Genomic DNA, 23,383 nt, shown 5'->3' with positions numbered 1-23,383 from the left:
GCAGGTACCTGGAGCAGTTTTAGTGGATGCAGTGCACTTCAGGCAGGCGGACCCAGGCCCATTCCCCTCCCTACCTGTTACATTTGTGAAGGAAAAAGCGAGCCCTCCAAAACCCACCCGAAACCCACTGTACCCACATCTAGGTGACCCCCTTCACCCATAAGGACTATGGTAGTGGTGTATAGTTTGGGGTAGTGGGTTTTAAGGGGCGGTTGGGGGGCTCAGCAGACAAGGTAAGGGAGCTATGTTCCTGGGAGCATTTTATGGAGTCCACTGCAGTGCCCGGTTGATGTCCTGGCATTTCAGGAGGACCAGTGCATTACAAATGCTGGCTCCTCCCACGACCAAAGGGCTTACATTTGGTCGTTTCTGAGATGGGCATCCTTAGTTTCCATTATCGCCAAAAATCAGAAACGACTAAGTCTAGGGACGATCATCTCTAAGGACGACCAAAATTTCAAGATTTGGGCGTCCCCGACCATATTATCAAAACAAAAGATGGATGTCCATCTTGTTTCGATAATATGAGTTTCCCCACCCCTCCATCGGGACATTTTGCGAGGACGTCCTCAACAAAACTTGGCCGTCCCTTTCGATTATGCCCCTCTTAGCGTCTAAGATTTGACTACTCTGACATGATAACGGGATTTGGGTTGGGTCCCAAAAATATAGAATAAAGTTATTTGCTAGTATGCTCCTTTTTTCCCTTCCCACTTTCTTAGGCTTTATTATGCACACCAACATTGTAGGAAATGTAGACAATAGTTTTCCTTTTACTAACTCATAATAAATCTGCCTTCATTGGAAAAAGTTTGATGTATAGTTTTAGGTTTAACACTTTTTATTGATGACAAAGCATAAATACACAATCTTTACACGCTATAACATGAATAAAAGGAGCAAACAAATCTGATAACACAAAGGTAAACCACTCCATCCTCTCATTTATATATGTAACAACCCATCTCCCACCCCTTTTTAACTGTATCCTCTATCCCACTCCCCTGATATTCTCTTTTTTTCCGACCATGCTAGTATTAATCTGCCAAGGGCTGTACAAGTTACTGAAACCTTTTGCTGTTTCTCAGGTTTAAGATTAACTTCACTAAATCTGAGGCCTTGCCAGTCTCCCAGCCGTGTGCATCCACTACCACACAAGCCAGTTTTCTATTGGTCTTGACTGGCACAGGGATAAAATATTTAGGGGTATATCTTAGTGTTGACGGGACCTGGGTGTATAAAAGGAATGTAACTGATTGTACACAATTGCAGGATTGTGAGAAGACTAGGTGGAGGGAGTTGCCTATATCTTGGCTAGGCAGAATTGCCCTGGTGAAGTTGCCCAAACTTTTATACCCCCTCCAGATGATGCCATTATGTGTACAAAGAAAAGAGGAAATGGCATATCAGAATACTATCAGCTCTTTTTTGTGGAGAGGGCAAGTGGCTAAGATTGGATTTACTAAATTAATGCTCCCGAGGGACCAAGGGGGCCTAAGGCTGCTTGATATATGAATGTATAATATAGCAGCTCTCTTAAGATGGCTACATGAGCAGTACATGGATGAGAACACTTTTGCCCCTGAGGCTTTTTGGGAAGATTGGTGTACCCCTTACGCCCTTTTAACGTGCTGCAACTCAAAGGCAATAATTCTGATTCCCCGGGAAGGGTGGCTTTTTGAAACCTCTGTGCCAAGCCTGGCTATGGTGGGGAAGTACAGTGGGTGTGGCTGTGGGTCCCTCCCCTTATACACTGTTGGTGGGTATTCCTAAATTTCTCCCAGAGTGGGTACCTCTGTTTTTCAGGACTGGCAGAAATGGGGATGTGGGTTTCTAGGCCACTTGGAATTGGGCTCGGGCACCTTCCCTTCTTTCAGTCAACTGAAACAGAAGAGGGGTATTCCAAACACACATGCTACACTCTCTCCAGGTGAGGCACTATTACCTATCGCTTCTGAGAGCCTCGCAGGGAGAGAAGTTGATTGCTTTTTTACAAAACTTGATAGAGTATTCTTACAGGTACCCCCAAAACTGAATAAACTTTCTATGTGGTATCATTTGATGCAAGTGCATAAAAAGCACCAGTTTTTATTGCTTAGTACAGGCTTGGGGGTGAGATTTACAATGTAGCTTACCACTCCCTACTATTCAGATCTTGTTTGAATCTATACGAAAGTTCTCTGGAGATTCCTTCTTACACGAAACACAGTAAACTCCTATACAGGGTGTATGTTACGAAGCAGAAGGGGAGATTAATGGGTTTATGGGATACTGATAACTGTAGCAAGTACAATATGAAAGTTGGCACAATGATTCATTCTTTTATGGAATGCTGGAAACTACAGCCCTTGTGGTCCAGAACTGTTCAGTCTATTGAGGATATTATACATATGTCTTTGAATTGGTCATATGAAGTGCTATTACTGGGAAATATATGCAGCATGTATTTTTAATGAGGTTGGCAGATTATCAAAAGCGCTTTGTTTGGGTGGCCTTGATGCTAGTATGTAAAGTGATTCTTAAAATTCTGGACATCAGAAACAGCTCCACCTGCCAGTGCATGAGACAGAGTGATGCAGGAGATGGCGGACTGGAATTTAAGAGCAGAGAAAATAGTGAAAGCCCTGCCCAAAAGACTATATGTCACCTTCTAGAAGCAGTATCAACAGAGAGGTCATTGACTTGGCTGGTATAGGCAATCATCTGGTTGCATGATCTCTATCATTTTCTTTCCACCTAGCTCCTGCTTATGTCTGGAAAGAATAGCAGGCCATTGTGATAGAAGGTCTCCTGGGTTGAATTTGGTTATTTTCTGTAGGGCAGTGGATGAGCGTCATGGGATGGGAGACAGGTGGGTAGTTAGATTGGGAGGGAGGAAAGCAGGGACGGGTTTACTTAAAAGCTTGAGGCCAAAGGTGAGTTTCATTGCATATGTGTTGTATTTTCTACATGGTTTGCAGTCACTGATCTTTATTTGTATGTTCCTGCACTATGATTTGTGTTCTTGTTGTGCTGATATTGATCTATTACATTGTTGCTTGTTGGCTCTTAGTAAAGATATTTTAAAAAAATTGATGACACTCTTATAACAGTTTTATTTTTCTTTTGTATTTTAGAAGTGTGAAATTAAATAATCATTTAGAAGCTGCTATACATGAGGCCATGAGTGAACTGGACAAAATGTCTGGGAATGTAAGTCCTAAACCTTTTTCCTTTTAGTTCATTTGCCTTCAAAAGATAGAAAATGTGATGCATTTCTGATTTAAGTCAACCAGTTTTCCATTTGTGATTATCAGCCTATTAGAGACAGTAATGACTATATAACAAGACTAGGGCACCCCAGCGGTTCATTAGCAGCACTGGATTCAGTTCCTGACCTTGGCCTGTGTTCCTGAGACCTCCCACTGCTGGGAATGCTATGGTAACAGTGTTTACAGGTGTGGTTGAAGGGAGTGTAATCTATTGTACAATGGTGGTACTTGTTGAGTAGACTTGGAGTACACAAATGCTGGGCTCCAGAGAGAGCTGTGGTCAGTGGCTGCTGGCCAAAGGATTTGTAACAGTATTTGGACAAAATAGAAGGGAGAAGAACCTCACAGTGTAGAGAATGAAGGTTCATGGCCCTGTAATCTAATAAAGACTGGTTCTTATTGAGAGAAAGCTCACAGATGCAAGAAGAAATTGCTGGGCCAAACGAATAATTAAATCTGAGAAAATGTGAATACAGAATCAATAATATAGGCTTTTTTGGAAGAGGGGAAAAACCATGAAGAAGGGACAACAGCATTTTCCTCAGCGACCCTCCAGACCTGTCAAGACACATGGGTCCTGCATGCCTACTAGCAGAGGGAGACTGAGAACACTTGTTTATATCTTTTTCGCTTATCTGTATCTTCATAATTTTGTAATTCCTCCTATTTTTCTGTAAGCCACATTGTGCCTGCATGTGTGGGAAAATGTGGGTTATAAATGAACCATAAATAAATAAATAAACTTTGCACACTGTATATGTAGCCTGTGCATAACCCCAGCCATCCAGTATTTCTCAGTCTCCAGCAGAGGGTAGACGTGCAGCCTGTCCGGTCTGATAGGCTCTAGGAGGTTCTTGGGGTCTATTTCTATTTCTTTGTTTTGGATTTTGTTCTTAAAAAAAAAAAAAAAAAAGAGAGAGGGGAAAAATCCCTGTACTTGGTCTCCTCTGTGTGCTTGGGGGCGTGGATCCGGTGGGGCCCTGTTTACCACGTGGGGTATCAGACCCAGGTAGCTGGGTCCCTTCCCCTAGCCTGCTGTCCTACATGCCTCGGCTACCGTGTTCAAGCACTAGCCTTGAGTGCCCTTCAGCCAGCAGCAGCGACCCTCAAATAAAGTTTTAAACTAAAAAAAAAGAAAAGATAACAGAGATCTCAGGTTTTGAGCCGACATCCTTTCTGGCTGTCCAAAAGAGCTGAGGCTGTTGCTGAGGGGGTGCGATTGTGACTGCACTGTCCAGGTTTTGCACCAGTACACTTCTTGTCTGCTCTCCTCCCGACTTCGGTTATGTCAGGAAAGCTGCTCCGCTGCTGTTTTTGTTCACTTGGAGGTTTAGAGGCGCCGGGATGCCGGTGCTGGCTCTGTGGAGAGCCGAAGCCGCCATCATCCATACCCCTACAGTTAATCTTGGAGGTTCCCATGGCAAGAACAGATGGGGCTGAGATGGCCGAGCAGGCAGGTGTGACAGTGGCTGTTTGGTTTTCGGCGGGAACCGCCGCCATCTTGGTCATGAAGAGACCTTGCCTGGACTGGGCAGAGGATCTCGAGACTTTTTCTCTCCCAGGGTTTGAGGGTGATCTTAGTGACCTCAGGGACAAGGATACTCTATTCTCAAACCAGAAGGAGTGTTCCTTGCCGGAGGAGGATCCCTCAGTGGTTAGGATTTTTCATAGGAGTGAGTTATCCGAATTTATTGACCAGGTATCCGCTACCCTTAAGTATGAGCCGGCAGAAACTCCTGTGGGGGATGTGAAGCAGGTAGATCCCTTGGTTAAGAGGATTCGGCGTCCTCCTAACTCCTTTCCTATGAACAAAGATCTGAGGGAGATGGTAGCACAGGAGTGGTCTTCTACAGATATGCCTTGTAAGGTGTCTCGAGCCATGGCTAGGCTCTACTGTCTTCCCCAGGAAGACAGGGACTCCTTGAAACCTCCTACGGTGGATGCGGTTGTGACTGCATTCACTAAGGCCACAGCTATTCCGGTGGATGGTGGCGCCGTGCTTCATGACCACCAGGACAGAAAGTTGGAATCCTTTTTTAATCGTAGTTTTGATTTGTCAGCCCTGGTGCTGCAAGCGTCTGTATGTAGGGGCCTGGTGGCTCGCACTTGTTTCCGCTGGGCTAAAAAACTTCTGGATGATCCAGGGAGTGACAGGGCTTCCTGGGTTCAGGATTTGGCCAAATTAGAGATGGGTTCATCTTTTTTGTCTGATGCTCTTTACAATTTCCTGCGATCATCGGCAAAGAACATGGCGCTTTGGTTACTGGGTTGGGCCACAGACGCAGCACCTAAATCCAAGCTATGTTTGCTCCCCTTTAAAGGTTCTATGCTTTTTGGAGAGGATTTGGATAAGTTGGTGCACGGTCTTGGGGAAGCTAAGGTCCCACATCTTCCGGAGATCCATCCCAAGTCAGGTGCCAGGGGACATCCTTTCGCAGTCGTTTTCGGGAAGCTCGGCGGTATAGGCTGGGTAGGTCAAGCGGAGCGTCCAGAGGTTGTTTTTTCCAGACGACCCATTCATTTCGTGGCGGACGCCGTGGTGGCTGTAATTCTTCCTCGGGAGTGACCGGTCCTGTGCACACCTCTCAATGAGGGTGTGGGGGCCTAGCTTCTGGTGTGAATGGGTGCCCAGTTGAGTCAGTTTTATCAGAGTTGGGCTCAGATCACGTCGGACCAGTGGGTTCTGGAAGAGGTATGTAATGGTTATGCGCTAGAGTTCGACAGTTCTCTTCCCGAATTCGTGGAAGTGGTCCAAGCACCTCTGCTCCATTTGATTGACCTGGGAGCAGTAGTTCCTGTTCCTCAATGGGAATGGTGGACGGGTTGCTATTCAATTTATTTCGTGGTACCCAAGAAGGAGGGCTACTTTCGGCCCATTTTAGACCTCAAGAGGGTCAGTGGGGATCTGAAGGTTCCCTCTTTTCGTATGGAAATGTTGCGCTCAGTCATTGTAATATTTCAGAAAGGAGAGTTCCTCACCTCCCTAGACTTGACGAAGCCTTTCTGCACATTCCTATCTGAGCAGCTCATCAGCATTTTCTTCGGTTTGCTGTCTTAGGGAAGCATTTTCAATTCTGTTCGCTACCCTTCGGTCTCGCGACGGCACCTCACACCTTTTCCAAGGTCATGGTGGTTGTGGCGGCAGCTCTGCAGAAGTAGAGCATCTTAGTTCATGCTTACCTCGACAATTGGTTGAACCAAGTCGAGATTGGCGAGCGAAGTGGCACCCGCACAAATAGTATCTTCTTACAGTCTCTAGGCTGGGTGGTGAATCTGGCCAAAAGTCAGCTGGTGCCGTCTCAGTCCCTGGAGTATCTGGGATGCATTTCAACACAGCAAAAGGTAGGGTGTGCCTGCCGCCCGCTCGGGTTTCCAAGCTGCAGGGACAGATCTATCAGCTTTGTGTGGAGAGGGCTCCCATGGTCTGTTCTTACCTTCAGGTTCTGGGCCTGATGCTGGCAGCGATAGAGGTAGTTCCATGGGCCAGGGCGCATATGCATCAGTTGCAGTTTGCTCTTCTGGATCACTGGTCCCTTCAGACTCCGGACTTGGAGGAGAGATTTCCTCTTGCAGAATCTCCTCGCCTCAGCCTGAACTGGTGGCTTCACATGCCAAATCTGGTGAGGGGCATGCCTTTGGACCTTCCAGACTGGATAGTTCTCACCACAGATGCGAGTCTGGGGGACTGGGGAACTCATTGCCTCGGTCGGTTAGCTCAGGGCCGTTGGTTGTTGGAGGAAGCTCTCTGGTCCATCAACCGGTTGAAGACACAGGCGATCCAGTTGGCTGTTCAGTCCTTCCAGTCCCTTCTCGATGGCAAGGCCACCAGAGTTCTTTCTGACAATGCAATGGCCGTAGCCTATGTCAATTGACAAGGGGGAAAGAGGAGCCGGGCAGTTGCTGAGGAGGCTGTGGAGTTAATGCGCTGGGCAGAAGTGCGTCTTCAGGACCTCTCAGTGGGTCATGTGGCAGGTGTAGATAATGTGAGCGCGGACATTCTGAGCAGGCACACGTTAGACCCCGGAGAATGGTCTCTTCATCATTCGGTTTTCAGCTGTATCATGTTGGAATGGGGTCGGCCAATGATTGATCTCATGGCGACAGCTGACAAAGCCCAGGTTCTTCACTTTTTCAGTCGAGATCCTTGTTCTGAGGGGATCAGCACAGTGGTTCTCCCGTGGCCTCCCCAGGGGTTGCATTATGTGTTCCCTCTGTGGCCGCTGGTGGGTCGAGTAGTGCAGTGCATCAAGTGGCACTTGGGCCCAGTGATCCTGGTGCCTCCGAACTGGCCGCGTCATCCACCGTAAAAGAGCTGATTCTGTTGGGTAACTCGATAAGGTTGTTTCAGCGTCCGATCGAGATGTCGGACCCCTCTCCATTCTCACAGCCTGGCTCTTGAGCGGAACAGGTTGAGGAAGAAAGGTTTTTCTCCCAGGGTAATTGATACTATTTTACGCTCCCGTAAACGGTCCACTTCGTTAGCTTATGTGCGCGTGTGGCAAATTTTTGAGAATTGGTGCCGGGATCAGTCTTATCTCCCTTTGCGCACCTCAGTTATAGAGATGTTGGATTTTTTTTTGCAGGACGATTTGGACAGAGTCCTCGCACTGTCCTCCCTGAAGGTGCCTTGGCCTGTTTCTGGAGAAAGGTTCAGGGAATGTCCTTAGCTACTTCCATGGACGTAATCCGTTTCTTGAGGGGTATGAAGTTGATTCGTCCGCCACAGCGGCTGTTGGTCCCTCCATGGGATTTGAATCTAGTTCTGGAGGTGCTGGTGGGCCCTCCCTTTGAGCCATTAGAATCGAGCACTTGCAAGAATCTTACCCTGAAGATAGTGTTTTTGGTGGCCATCGCCTTGGCTTGGAGGAATTCAGAGCTCCAGGCTTTGTCCTGTAGAGAGCCTTCCTTGTCTTTTTCCGTGGAGAAGGTCTCGCTGCGGTTGGTTCCGTCTTCCTGGGTGGAAAGCAGTTTCATTCCCCCACAGGTTATTTGCATGGCAGCTGTCTGTTCCTCTATTCATTCCTTTGTGAAACATTATAGAATTGACGTTCAGGCAAGAGAGGATGCCAGATTTGGTACAACTGTGTTGACCTCTGGTTTTTGGGGGTCCTGCCCCATAGTCTTCTACTGCTTTGGTACTTCCCAAGTGTCTTGACCGGTCTGGAGGGTCACTGAGGAAGGTGAAATTAGGTCTTACGTGCTAATTTTCTTTGCATTCCTTTCTGGGCCCAGCTTCTAAGAATATTTAACAATTATATTGACTAATTGGGCTTGCTATAGTTCTTCATCAAATGTGAAATTCAGTGTCGAAAATAAATCATAACATGTTCTTATAGCAATGGTAGACCAACTAAATCTACAGACCTCCCATTTTATGAACAATTCTGTGAGATATGCTGGTAGGAATGCAGCTACTGTCTGAGTAAATTGGCAGCTCAAAGCAGTAAACCTCCCAATAGCATGAGCTATAACACGTTTCAATTGCATTAATTTGATGACATTGACCTCATTTATATTAAATTGCAGTATACTAGTGCAAATCTCTCATAAAATAACTTGGCATGTTTACAATTAACATATGTTGTTAGCAAGTATGGTTTACTGACATTCATTTCAATATAGTGTCTTTTAAATTGGGGATTTTTGCTAGCTTTGTTTAATTTCAGGATAGTGCTACAAATTCACAGAAATTATTTTAAATATTACTGCAATACGTTTTGGCAATGAAATGAACAGCACTTTTGTTTCTCTTTAATTACTATGCTTCAGAATGTATTTTTAAACAAATATACTGTAGACCCCATATAGCATGGTCATTAGGGTCCAAGGTATTTAACCACTTTATAAGTGAATCCCATGTTATATATTGAGTCTACAGTATACTATAGTTTGGCTACTAAGTATGACTAAATTATTTAGCTGCTCAGTGAGCTCTGAAAGTGATCACCCTTCAGAAATTAATCTCGCAGATGAAATCTTTTCATGTAAAATAGCATATAGAAATCATATTAGCTAATATATACTATGTAAACTTTCTCAGTTGTAGCATTTATTTTTTTATGAATGTTTGCAAAAACTAAAAAGTAAATCATGTCTAATTTAAAAAAAAAAACAGTAAAAGGTTTTCCTATATGTATATTTATTTTCTTTTTAAAAATTTGGGCCCAACAGTCTCTACCTGCTTCTTTGGACTTCCAGCTTTATGAATTCTTTTCCCAATTCACTTCACCCAGCTATTGCAGTTACACTCCTTGACTGAGGACCATGTACCGGGCACCTTCCAGAACTCTGAACCCTAAATCCAGCCATTCTATAAGTAACTATTGTACAATATCTAACTCCCTCCCCTGTGCCTGTGCAAACTACCTCTGCAGCATCCCCAGCCCTAGGTAGTTGACCCTGGGAGCAGATCTGACCCAGTAAACCCAGGTCTTTCACATAACAATGCATAGCACTGCCACTAAGCTACCAGGCCATTCTAAAATGCTAACAGAAAAGATGTAACTATCTTTTCTTTTAAATCTTTTATTCCTAGATCCAAATTCTTTGACACATATAATTAATAGTAAGGGGTCAGATTATACAGCCTTTAAAGAGTTAGCAGTACCCACTAAGATGGCAGTTTTTTAACAGGGAACGTATGTTATGTAAGCAGGAAGACATCTATTTTGGTGCTATTTTATAAAGACATACAGGTGTGTATATGACTTTTGGATTTATTTTCGAAAGAGAAAAATGTCAAAAAAGTGTCATAAAGCACCATTTGGACGGATTTCTTCTCAAAACGTCCAAATTGGTATTTTCGAAACTTGTTTTGCAGACATCTACCTATGCATTTCATCTGCAGTGCATTCATATCACAAGGGTGTGTGTCAGGGGTGTTTCAAAGGTAGGATTAGGGCAGTTTTAGTGCATGCTTAACACTTGGATGTTTTACAGCCAAATTGGAACAAAACCAAAACATCTAGGGCAAAAACTTCAACCTTTTGGTCTAGACCTGATTTTCTAACGAATAAGACACAAAAAGGTGCCCTAAATGACCACTGGAGGGATTCAGAGATGACCCCCTTTACTCCCCCAGTAGGTGTGACCCAATTTTATAAAAGGCCATTTATACACCTAAAACACTAAAAGTGGTTTAGAAAATTGCCCTGTAAAAGCATAGACAGAGATTTTGTTTCCCTTGCAAAAAAAGAGAATATTGTGTAGGTTTTATATCCTGAAAAAAGAGAATCTGTTTATTTCTCCAAGACTATGGTGACAGGAGATTCTTAGAGACATACCCCTGTATTATGGAACTGAATAACCAGAGACCCCTTTAATCTTCATGCTATTAACACTGCTTTTAGCTTTGGTTTTGGTGATGTATTAGTCATCTAACTTTAAATCCCGTTTCTGTTTGGAGCAAACAATTCATATTAACGACAGCTCAGAAAGTGCACATATATAATATTATGCAGTAACAGTCATATACATAATGAAACATACGGTCGTCAGTCTTTTAACTTTTATCCTCCCCTCCCCCCACTCTCTTATAATTAACATTTACCACCTTCCACATCTCCTTTAACCTGTGAACCCTCCCCTTATTTCCCATAACCCCCCTGCCCAATTCCCCCCCCCCCCCCTTCCAGCTCAAACCCCACCCTTCCTCTCTTCTTTAATTCCTTCATCCTCCCTGCCTCCTTGAATCTGATAGTCCAGGCAGGCCCTCCCCCCTCCCCTAATACCAACCATTACTGGAGAAAAGGCATTAAGAATCTGTTAGGCCCCAATTCAAATTACAACAAATTAAGAAGCAAACTTCACCCACGTGGACTGAGCCCCTGTATATAGTGGTTCCAGACTAACAGGAAACACTTTTTCCGCTTCGGGGCCCCCTTCGCCTCTCTAGCTTCCCACGTAGCCAGCTCATGTACCTGGCTCCTCCATTGCCAGTACGCAGGTGGTTCTGGGGATGTTTTTCTACCTGGAATTTAAATCCCATGAATGTGCAGTCATTTCACTGTATAGAAATAAGGGTCAACAAACAAACTGTAGGTGATAACTTTTTACTGAACTAACTTGATATGTCTATGACAATCCAATAAAAAGCTTCCACTTGTAACTCATTTGTTGACCCCTTGTTAGATATATGCAAGAAGACTAGCACAACATGCAAAATAACCTCATTTGGTTAGTTCCCCAAACGTCCAATCCTGTGAGCAAATACATGAAACATACTGAAAGCAGTGCAACAACTGCCTGCCTAAAATGGTAGTTGAAAACTGTATGAAGGTTGTTGAAATGGCTAAATAAAGTTGTGTACTGGCTGTGTTAGTTGACTTGAATGCACAGAAATAAAAAATCAATAAAAAAAAAAGAAGCTGCTGCCTTTTTATTGTACTAAGATAATACAGTTTTTGACTTACTCGTTCCTCTTCATGCTACCATTGCAATAATGCATTCTGTGGTTTTGTTTTTTTTGTTACATTTGTACCACATGCTTTCCCACTCATGGCAGGCTCAATGCGGCTTACATGGGGCAATGGGGAGGGTTAAGTGACTTGCCCAGAGTCACAAGGAGCTGCCTGTGCCTGAGGTGGGAATCAAACTCAGTTCCTCAGTTCCCCAGGACCAAAGTCCACCACCCTAACCACTAGGCCACTCCTCCACTTTCTGGCAGTTGTCATGTTTTTATATGACCTACTCATTTTGTTTCAACCTGAGTAAGGGAATGTTACTGTAGTTCCTGAAAGCTAGTCAAGAAGTGTATTACATTAGCTGAATAAAATATATTTTTTGAAATGATTGCAAATTATATCATGTAAATTTGTATTAGAGTGGGTATAGGTTTTGATGTATTCAGTTAAACCCTCTCTTCCCCCCTCCCCCACCAGTTTCCTTATTTTATTTCCTGGTGCAGTTGCACATTGAACCTGCTTCTATTAAGGCACATTAGAGGTCAATGTATAATATAGTTATGCATGTAAAACAGCTTTCTACATACATAAGCAGGCTCATATAAAACTGCTGATGAACAGCATATATTTTTGAGCAATATGGGGGCAATTCAATCGCCTAACATTTAGGTCTTCGACTTAACACCAGTCATAGAGCTGTGCAAGTGCCTAAGTGGAGTCTTTTACTAAAGCTTAGCTCAAGTTGTCTGGACAGGGCCCATAGGAATAAAAAGGGCTCTGCTGCAGATAACTCTAGCTAAGCTTTAGTAAAAGACACCCTAAGTGCAGCAGGGACGTGCATAACAGTATTCTGTAAGTTACTTGTGAAAGTGGGAGCCCTGCCTTTATACTAGCCATGCTCTGCCCCAGTGTATGCCCCCCTTGTACATATGTGCTATATAAGCTAAGCAGCTATTTTCAGATTAACACTAAAGCACTATAATAGCATGCATAAGTGTGTAAATGTTAATATTCTAAACATTTACTTGCATAACATGTGAGTGCCTAGGTTATAGAATTGCCCTAGATACACAGTTCCCTCTAAGCTGAGTGTCTGTTTTACTATCACATTTTCAATAATGAGGGACAGGCAAGCTCTGCAGCCTCATGTGATTAAAAATACAATATTGAAGCACTGCCCCCCACTGGCAGCAATGTAGTTTGAGGACTCCTCAACTTAGAGGGAACAGTTCTTAGATCTGTATAATCATTCCTGGGAGAAGAGGACAGAGTTAGGGTGGGTTTGGTACTTGTATGTACTTTATAAAATACATAAATATGCAAAAATTCTTACTAGCACATACACACATGCAATTACACCTACCTTGGAGCAGGTGTAAGTTCGTGTGAGAGTATTTGTGTGCTACTAGGGATAAATATATATGAGCCAATTTTATAAAAGCATGTACACATATATTTAGCTTTTATAAAATACCTCATCATTTCAGACTTTTTCTGTTATTGTTATCACACTACAGCACATCAACCTACCCCTCACAACCTCACATATTCAGCATTAACATTTTTTGGGTGGTGGAGATGAAAACGGTAACGGAATTCAAAAATGCATGGGATAAACACAATGGAATCCTGTTCGGAAGGAAGGGATCCTCAGAAGCTTAGCCGAGATTGGGTGGCAGAGCCGGTGGGGGGAGGCGGGGTTGGGGGGTGGGCCTTGTTCTGGGCAGACTTCTACGGTCTGTGCCCTGAAAATGGCAGAAACAAATCAAGGTCAAGTATACACATAAAGTAGTACATATGAATTTAAATTGTTGGGCAGACTAGATGGACCGTGCAGGTCTTTTTCTGCTATCATTTACTATGTTACTTGTAACTAAAAGGAATCAGGATTTTGAGATAGATTATGACCACACTCAATTTCTAAAGCTCTTTAATAATATCTATGCGTTGGCTAAGTCCACTGCCCTTCAGGAAGTACAATTCAAAATGCTCCATATGTCGTATCTGTCTCGAATGAAGGAAGCTCACTGTGGCCTTTGGGATGATGGTATTTGTTTGCAGTGTAAAGCAGAGATGGGAACATAGTAACATAGTAGATGACGTCAGATAAAGACCTGTATGATCCATCCAGTCTGCCCAACAAGATAAACTCATTATATATTGTATGATGTGATACTTCATATGTATACCTGATCTTGATTTGTCCTTGCCATTTTCAGGGCACAGACCATAGAAGTCTGCCCGGTACCATCCTTATTCTAAATTTCTGAAGTTGTCAAAGCCCCTGAAAAGCTCCACTGCAGCCCATCCAAATCTATTCAGCCACGATCAGGGAACAGACTATAGAAGTCTTTGTCGGCACTGGCTTTGCTTCCCAATTAGCGGAGTTGCTACCTAATCTCTGCTAAGCTTCTTTGGATCCATTCCTTCCAAACAGGATTCCTTTTTGTTTATCCTACACATTTTTGAATTCCATTATCATTTGTGTCTCCAGTACCTCCTGCGGTGTTATGATTCGGGGTAGTGAGCCCTTGGTTCATAGGCGGAACCTACAAAAGACTAAGTTTCCACAGGTAAGAAGCCCATCCGATGGCAGACAACTGGGTTGTGTAAAACAAGGTGGCCCAAACACAGATAATAAGGCTGAACGGGAACCCAAGAAGGCAAGAGAGAAAACAGGAAAGAAGGTATGCATATGGGCCACAAGGTCGAACTAGAACCCGTACACTCAAGAACCCACTCACTTGGGTCGCAAGGCTGAGCTGGAACCCGTGCAGACCAAAAGTAGGAAAGATAAGGCAGAGAGAAATACACGTAAGCATGGAACAGCTGCACATACATACGAGGGAAGAGAACAAAAACAAGGCAAAGCAAAGCTGGAACTCACACAAGCAGTGGCTAGCTGCGCAGGAACCCAAGCACACAAACAACATAAAGCAAAGCTGGAAACCACTCAAACAAGCAGCGGCAAGCCTTGCAGGAACCCAAGCACACAAACAACATAAAGCTTGAAACCACTCACATAAGCAGCAGCAAGCTGTACTGGAATCCAAGCACACAAACAATGTAAAGCAAAGCTGGAACCCACTCATAGAAGCAGCAGCAAGCTGCAGTGGAACCCAAACACTCAAAACAACATGAAGCAAAACTGGGACCCACTCACACAAGCAGCTGGAAGCTGTTCTGGAGCCCAAGCACACAAACAACATAAAGCAAAGCTGGAAACCACTCACAAAAGCAGTGGCAAGCTGCACTAGAATCCAAGCACACAAACAATGGAAGAGGAAGGTGGACAACCTTGCAGGCAGGTAGCAAATGACACAAAGAGGAGTGACTGCAGGGACGGCATCTCAGGACCCAGAAAGCAGGAATGCAGGCAGGGCGGCTTCAACTCGAGAGCGCCAGGACTGTGAACTGAGCAGTTTAAATCCCCCTCTTCGGCATTTGATGTCACAGGGATGCGCCGGCGCTGAACGCTGCAGGTCCCTTGATGGGTGGCATCTCCCACAGCGCCTTTGTAGATCGATCCGGACCCAGAGTCACGGTAAGGCCATGACACATGGAAGGGCATTCCAGGTACCTACCACCCTCTCAGTGAAAAAATACTTCCTGACACTATTCCTGAGTTGGTCCCCTTTCAGCCTCAATTCATGTTCTCTAGTTCTGCCACCTTCCTGTCTCTGAGCTCCACTCCATTCATTCCTGGAGTGCCCTGGGTTATCCATATTGTGGGAAGTTTTGCCCATTCTGGATCAGCTGGTCACACAAAACACCACCTTTTTCAAAGATCGGTGTATTTTTGCTGAGCATGTTCTTGTGTTGTTATCCAAGAGTGTTGTACTTTGGTAATTCTGTGCCTTCTGTTTGATATTCAAAAATAAAGAACATTTTTAAAAATAAATAAAATATAGCTTTAAAAAAACTGATGGTGTGCTTTGACAATTTTAGTGCCTTGTCAGTGTGCTGTGAGATGAAAAAGGTTGAAAATCGCTGCCCTAGAGGAAAGAAGGGATAGGGGATATATGATGTAGGCATTTAAATACTTGAATGCTATTAATATAAATCTTTTCCAGAGACGACGAAGCGGTAGAACTAGAGAAAATTAATTGAGATTACAGGGTGATGGATTTAGGAGTAATGTCAGGAAGTACTTTTTCATGGAGAGAGTGGTGAGCGTCTGGAATACCTTCCCAGGGAAGATGGTGGATATGAAAACAGTGATGGAATTCATGGGATAAACACAAAGGATCTTTATATGGAAAGGTTGATGCAACCAAAACAATACTTGGTGGTACTTAGATGGCAGTTCTGGGAAGTAATGCCAGTGCTGGGCGAACTTCTACAATCTGTGTCCCAAATATGGAAAAACAGAGGAATAGACAGGTGAGGGGAAGATTATAGCATCGTGATTTTATAGTATCAAGTTTAAGTTTATTTTCAGATAACCAGTTAGCTGTTTTATCCAGACTAGCAGAGATGTCAGCCATAGGGGAGGAAGAGTGTGGATTATCGGTGTACTTGAAAAAGATGAAACTAAGGGCGTAATAGGTAAAGCTAGGAGGATCACAGTAAATGCCCACCTTTTTGATGCTGCTTTTAACTCCTAACCCCTGTTCACTTGTACAGTACCCTTGTATATTTTATCTTTCCCACCTTATTAATTCCCTTATCCTTTTTTTGTCCTGATTAAATTGTAAGCTCTTTCGAGCAGGGACTGTCTCTTCATGTTCAAATGTACAGCGCTGTGTATGTCTAGTAGCGCTATAGAAATGATAAGTAGTAGTAAATGTTGAATAGGACAGGGCCAAGGACAGATCTTTCAGGAACAACAGAGATAAATGGGCAAGATGAAGGAGATTCCTGATACCAGTTGACTAGGAATGATCTATCAGTGAAATAGGATTGAACCCAAGAGAGGACAGTTCTAAAGATTTCCCTGTCTACAAGTGTATGTTGGCAGAACAAAGCATTCCATCCACTTGCATTTAAATGAACATAAAAGTAGTTAGGAGTTACGGATCAAGAAAGGGATCTGGGTGTCGTCGTCGATGATACGCTGAAACCTTCTGCTCAGTGTGCTGCTGCGGCTAGGAAAGCGAATAGAATGTTGGGTGTTATTAGGAAGGGTATGGAGTCCAGGTGTGCGGATGTTATAATGCCGTTGTATCACTCCATGGTGCGACCGCACCTGGAGTATTGTGTTCAGTACTGGTCTCCGTATCTCAAAAAAGATATAGTAGAATTGGAAAAGGTACAGCGAAGGGCGACGAAAATGATAGTGGGGATGGGACGACTTTCCTACGAAGAGAGGCTGAGAAGGCTAGGGCTTTTCAGCTTGGAGAAGAGACGGCTGAGGGGAGATATGATAGAAGTGTATAAAATAATGAGTGGAATGGATCGGGTGGATGTGAAGCGACTGTTCACGCTATCCAAAAATACTAGGACTAGAGGGCATGAGTTGAAGCTACAGTGTGGTAAATTTAAAACGAATCGGAGAAAATTTTTCTTCACCCAACGTGTAATTAGACTCTGGAATTCGTTGCCGGAGAACGTGGTACGGGCGGTTAGCTTGACGGAGTTTAAAAAGGGGTTAGATAGATTTCTAAAGGACAAGTCCATAGACCGCTATTAAATGGACTTGGAAAAATTCCGCATTTTTAGGTATAACTTGTCTGGAATGTTTTTACGTTTGGGGAGCGTGCCAGGTGCCCTTGACCTGGATTGGCCACTGTCGGTGACAGGATGCTGGGCTAGATGGACCTTTGGTCTTTCCCAGTATGGCACTACTTATGTACTTATGTAATGGGACTGGTATCTGCTACCCTGGTAGTGCATTGGACAGCGATGTCACATCAGATTGAAGATATTTGACGGCAAGTGATGTCATACCTCATGCTTTCAGAGATGATCAAGATTATCAATTAAATTTTCATGAAGATATACTTTACAGTCTGTTCACACTTGAGGCTGAAATGAGGATCTTGAATGGCCAACATTGCTGTGAAATATTTGATTGGGTGAAACTATCATATGACCTAAAAACTGTATATCAGATTGGATTTTGCACAATTTGAATAGTAGATCTCTGATTGAATGAGTGTCTGTAAATATACATTGCTCTTAATGCCATATTTTGTCATAAATAGTAGAATAACACAGGGTATTATCAGATCATGACGATTTCTCCATTGGCTAGATTAAATTGATATTGGTAAGGATTTTACCTTAAGCTCAAAACACAATCATGACGAGACCTTTGTGTACTTTGTGAACAGCAATTTTCAAATTTGAAGCTAAGTATTTGTTTATACATGTCTAGTACTGAGTAGTAATAGGCAGATAGATACAAAAATTTATCTGACTAATGGATTGAGATTAGAACTGTGAAGCTCAGAGTTGGATATGAGCTTCTATTACAACAGTCCATATGTCCCACAAGATTTATAAGGGTTTTTTTTTCCCCTAGGCATACTGTTATAAAATTATCCCCATTGCCTCAAGTACTTTCACATTAAAGCACCCAGCTTAGCAGGTCCATATCGATCTTTTTTTTTTTGTTAGTGCCATATTTATTAAAGCAGCCAAAGATCTCCTTTTCCAAGTCTCATTTTGACACATGAGAGCCAAACTGTAGAGTGTGGTGCAAGTTTGCACAATTTCATTTTAGCTCTTTTCAACCAATATTTTTTCAGATTGTCGTAACAAGAATTTTTGGCCCAGTATGCTCATTTTCTTATGTTTTAATTCTTAGGTTCATCAAATTTCACCAAGAGACAGACAGTTGAAGCCTCCAAAACCCAAAAGGAGGAAGATCTCCAGATAACACTGAATGTCTTTTATTAATGATGTAGTTCTTCTCAAAGTGGACATGCACATATGCCTGTATATTGGTATTGATATAAATATATATGAACATTTCTATGAAGATGGAGAGATACCACCACCACAGCGTGCGATGTGAAACAGTGGTACAATATTTTTGCGATTGATCAAGTGGGAGAATTAATGCTGGATAAGCCAATCAGAATTCTTGAGTGATCACAATAACTAATAGTCAAATGATTTCTGAAACAAAAAAGAAAATTTTCTATAATAACAAAATTGTGATTATAAAAAGAAATAGTCCAAATGTTTCTGATAAATTTTCAATGTGTATATAGATAATACAGAATTTCATGGTGATATCTAAATGTAAATATTGTACAATAACGTCATGTACAAGCGTACCTAATGCACACTTTATCTTTTATTGTACAAAAAAATAGTGTACAAAATCCTTTGGTTTCTATTGAGTACACAAACAAGAGACTATGAGTGTAAAGTGATAAATAAAAATACAGCCTAAATGCTTTTATATAATAATGTAAAAGATGCTGTTTTTGTATTTAACAGCAGAGAAAAGGCATGATTATGTAATACCTTAATTATGACATACAACTTCACACCACTGAGTGTTCATTTATATTGTCTTTTTAGAATGAACCTGGCCTGGAAGTACTATACTCCATTTCAGGTCTCTGTACGAGAGTGCAACCTTGCAGATTCCCAAAGGGATGTGGGATTACTTTTCTAACCTAGGAGCTTAAAGCTGCAATGCTTTTGTTGCAATATTTCAGTTAAGTTTTAATGTGAGTTAGTTTTTACAAAGAGATCTTGGATAGAAAATTTCAATTGGCTAGTATGGTTGTATAGCTGCATAGTCACCTGCTGCACTAAATAGGTTATGCAGCCATCAACAAAAATCCAAACCAAATGCTAAGTACCGAAATTCTGACCAGATAAAATATTCTGTTTACATATTTGGTGGCCCTGGTCATTTACTGAAAATATTAATACAGCATTGTTTTCTGAAATCTGTTTTTAAGATCACTCTCACAGTATTATTTAATGATGGCAAAGTGGCTTACAAAATGATTAGCAACAGTACTCTTTTTATCAGTATTATGTAACATATCACAGATTTATTTTATTTAAAAAAAATACTTATTTATACTGTTAACAGATTCTTATATATTAATGTGGCTGAAACACAGGTTACATTTATTAACCAAATTATTTATGTTATGTACAGTGAAAATGTGAAACACATGCGGAGTTAAAAGATTACACTACAAATATATGAGCCTCTGATTGGGAGTCATTGTAAATTGCAAAGGTTTATATAAACCATAGCACAATGTAATACTAGTTTCCTCTAACTAGCTGTTATGTACTTTTTAATTCCTCTTTACCCCTTTCCTCCTCTACCTTACCTTCCCTCCAAACCTGATGGAATGCAATTAGCTACACTACGCTACAGTGGCCTGGAGGCAGGAATGCTTCCTTCTCATGGTTAGGTTCATTATGTCTTCTGTGTAATGGTAGGACCATCTGTCCTGGTCCCAATGCAAACTCATGCAAAGTGGTCTTTTGTGTACTTCAGTTAATAGTTTTGTGGGGTGGGGGGGGAGGTTTTGTTACAAGTTGATGTGTTACGTTTAAATTGTTAATGTTGTCCATTTTCTGTACCAGCCTGCTTTTCTGCTGTTTTTGTCTAGATGGATGTGTTTATTCATAAATTCACATGTGCGTGTATGTGCGTGAGGGAGAGAGTGTGTATGTTTATATTTAGGGGGGTTATCTTTGTTTTTCTTTCCTGAGTTTGTATTGACCAACCATTTTTTGACATTTTAGCTAATTACGTTTGTAATTTTTCACCAATGTATACTTTACATTAGTAGGCTATGTAAAGTATTTTTGTGCACTTGATTTAATTGGTTAATAATGGCATTGATGTGGGTGCTAGGAATAGATTGTTTCAGTCCATACAGTTTATTTTTCTCTTTTAAAATTTTTATGGTTTCATGTAAGCAGTTAATGTAAATATTGTGAACATTACAGGTCATGCAGTGTTGTAACATTTTTAAAAATGTTGCACCTACTTTACAATTAAAAACTGGTCACTCATACTTGAATTTCGCCCCTAGACCCATTTCTTTCTCCTTGCATTAAAGCATAATATTTTGAGGTAGAGCCCTTTACCCTGCAGTGTTTTTATTTTGGGGGTTTTTTTTCCAATACATTTATATTTTTTTTATTTTAAAATCTTGTAACAAAAATATATTTTTAAAATATTACCTACTTAAAATCTCCTGAATAAGAAATCCTCATATATATATATATATATATATATACACACACACACACACACACACACACACACACCTCATTAAATCATACATAAACAGGATCTTGAAAATATTTTCTGATGCAATTGTGCGGTTGTTGTCCTTCTGTCATGTTGGATTATTCAAGTTGAAAGCAGTACCAAGAGAAAATCAGAAGATCTGCCAAGAAAAGATCAAACATCAAGCTACTGTTGTCGCATGCAACTAATCAATCTTGGAAATATTTGTGCAAAGGTTTGCACATTTTGATATGTAAAGGGGTGTAAGAATGGTCTTTCATTTGTTGAAACATTTCTTGCCAAGCTAGAAAGCCTCAATTTCAGAGTAAGGGGCTCATTTTCTAAAAAATGGCAAGATGGACATTTTCTTGCAAAAGCATCCAAATCGCTATTTTTAAACCCATTTTTTAGATATTTTTCTGTGCTGTTCATCTGTAATGCATCCAAATCACAACGGGGTGTGTTAAAGGCAGGATTTGGGCGTTCCTAACACTTGGACGGTTTTCTGCCATAATGGATCAAAACAAAAATGTCCAGGGCTAAAAGTTGGACTTTTTGATCTAGACCTATTTTAATAACTACTAAGACAAAAGAAAAAGTGCCCTAAATGAACAGATGACCACTGGAGAAATAAAGGAATGATATCCCCTTAGTCCTTCAGTGGCCACTGGCTCCCCTCCCACCCTCTAAAGATGTGAATGAAACAGTATATACGAGCCTCTATGGCAGCTTCAGATGTTATGGCAAGTCCTATTACAGCAGCAAACAGGTCCCTGGAATAGCCTAGTGGTTGGTGCAGTTCACTGTGGAGAAGGAGACCTAGGCCCAAAATACACTTTGTTACATTTGTGGTGGAAGGTGTCAGCCCCCCCCCCCCCAAACTCATCAAAAACGTACTGTATCCACATGTAGGTGACACCTGCAGCCATAAGGGCTATTGTAGTGGTATACAGTTGGGTACAGTAAGTTTTTAAGTGAGTTTTGGAGAGTTCACCATACAATATAAGGGGGTAAGGGTGAGATATATCTGGGACCTTTATGTGAAGTTCACTGCAGTCCCCCTCGGGTGCTCTACTAGGATGTCTGTGTGGCCAGTCTGCTAAGAATGCTGACTTCTCCTTCATCCCAATGGCTTGATTTTGTGCATTTTTCACTTAGACATTTTTTTTCCAAAAAGGTAGACACACTATGCACAAAGGACTAGATTCTATATATGGTGCCTGAAAAATCGGCACTGAAAAAACTTCCACCTAGGCATATTCTATAAACTGCAGTTTCTAGAATATACCTAGCAGCCACCATTTACACCAAGTAAAACTTTGTGTAAATACTGCTGCCTAAGGGGCCCTTTTACTAAGCCACATAAGCATCAACGTGTTCCAAAATGGGGCTGCTCTTTTGGATGCGCGTATTGGATGCTTGCCAAGTGGCATTTGGCGCACATAAGTCATTACCACCCAGTTACCGCATGAGATAGCTAGGTCAATGGCTGGTGATAATGTCGCAGACCCAAAATGGACACAAGGCAATTTTGATTTTGCCGCACGTCCGTTTTTGGCAAAAATTTAAAAGGCATTTTTACAGGTGCACTGAAAAATGATTATGCGCGTGCCCAAAACCCACACCTACACTACCGCAAGCCATTTTTCAGCGCACCTTAGTAAAAGGACCCCTAAGTTAGGCATGAAGCAGGTGTATTCTATAACCCTGAGCATACAGTTTCAGAATGCCCCTGACCCGCCAATTTCACACCCATAGCCATGCCCCCTTTTATCAGCACGCTTTAGGATTTATGTGCACACGCTTAGCAAGCTGTGTGTGTAAATTCTAATTAATGTCAATTAGTGTCAGTTATATTTTATTAAAAGACTTTCTATACCACCTTTCCTGGATAGGTCAAATCGGTGTACAGACTAAAAGTAGGTTGAGAAAAGAATGCCATTTTTAAAAGGAAGGAGACAAAGAGAAAGCTGATTGGCTTGTTAAGTAATTAAATTGCGCAATTCAGAATATCAGATTTCTGCGTGCAATTTCGGTCAAGCTATATCAAATCCGGGGGGAAATGTCTAGGAAATGGCCATTTTTGAAACAAAAAGATGGATTTTTTAAAGTTCAAAAATGGCCATGTTCATCACTTGATTTTTGGATGTTTTCAGCAAAATGTCCAAAGTCAAATTTAGACCTCATATCAAAAATGCTCCTCCACATCAATTTTACATTCACACGTGGTTATAATTGGTGGTCACTGTGTTCTTTTTTCAAACCATGCTCCTGAAGCCAAAACACTGGTAGCCATTATCCACACATGAAAAACTGTCATGTTAAAATAAGGTTTAAGAAACAGGAGCTATAAAACATGTCACACCTGAAGTTTTCAACTAAATATTTGTAAGGTAACAAAAAAAGGATTCAACAAATGAAGCTACTGGAAAAGAAACTAGCATGTCAGGGCATTTCATTAAGTTGAGAAACACACAATCCTCTAGGCATCTTAAAACTGTTTTAGAGGGAATTGGTCATATTCTCATGCTAGCTCTATTAATCCCATAAGATACAAATTAATG

General features: G+C 41.8%; 1 protein-coding gene across 7 annotated transcripts in view; it reads left to right on the top strand.

Moving 5' to 3' along the window:
- Nucleotides 1-20,591, top strand: part of MBD5 (methyl-CpG binding domain protein 5) — a 235,657-nt gene extending 215,066 nt beyond the window's left edge. For all 7 annotated transcript variants that reach the window (XM_030209184.1, XM_030209183.1, XM_030209188.1 and 4 more), the window contains 2 exons: nucleotides 3,117-3,192; nucleotides 18,405-20,591. In XM_030209184.1, coding sequence (XP_030065044.1) covers nucleotides 3,117-3,192; nucleotides 18,405-18,476 — 148 coding nt within the window. In that variant the 3' untranslated portion in view covers nucleotides 18,477-20,591. The remainder of the gene's footprint in view (nucleotides 1-3,116; nucleotides 3,193-18,404) is intronic.
- The last annotated feature ends 2,792 nt before the right edge of the window (nucleotides 20,592-23,383 follow it).

The sequence above is a fragment of the Microcaecilia unicolor genome, chromosome 7, assembly GCF_901765095.1.
Source record: "Microcaecilia unicolor chromosome 7, aMicUni1.1, whole genome shotgun sequence".
Classification (NCBI taxonomy): domain Eukaryota; kingdom Metazoa; phylum Chordata; class Amphibia; order Gymnophiona; family Siphonopidae; genus Microcaecilia; species Microcaecilia unicolor.
The sequence above is the reverse complement of the archived record's forward strand: the minus strand, read 5'-3'. Positions and strand labels throughout refer to the sequence as shown.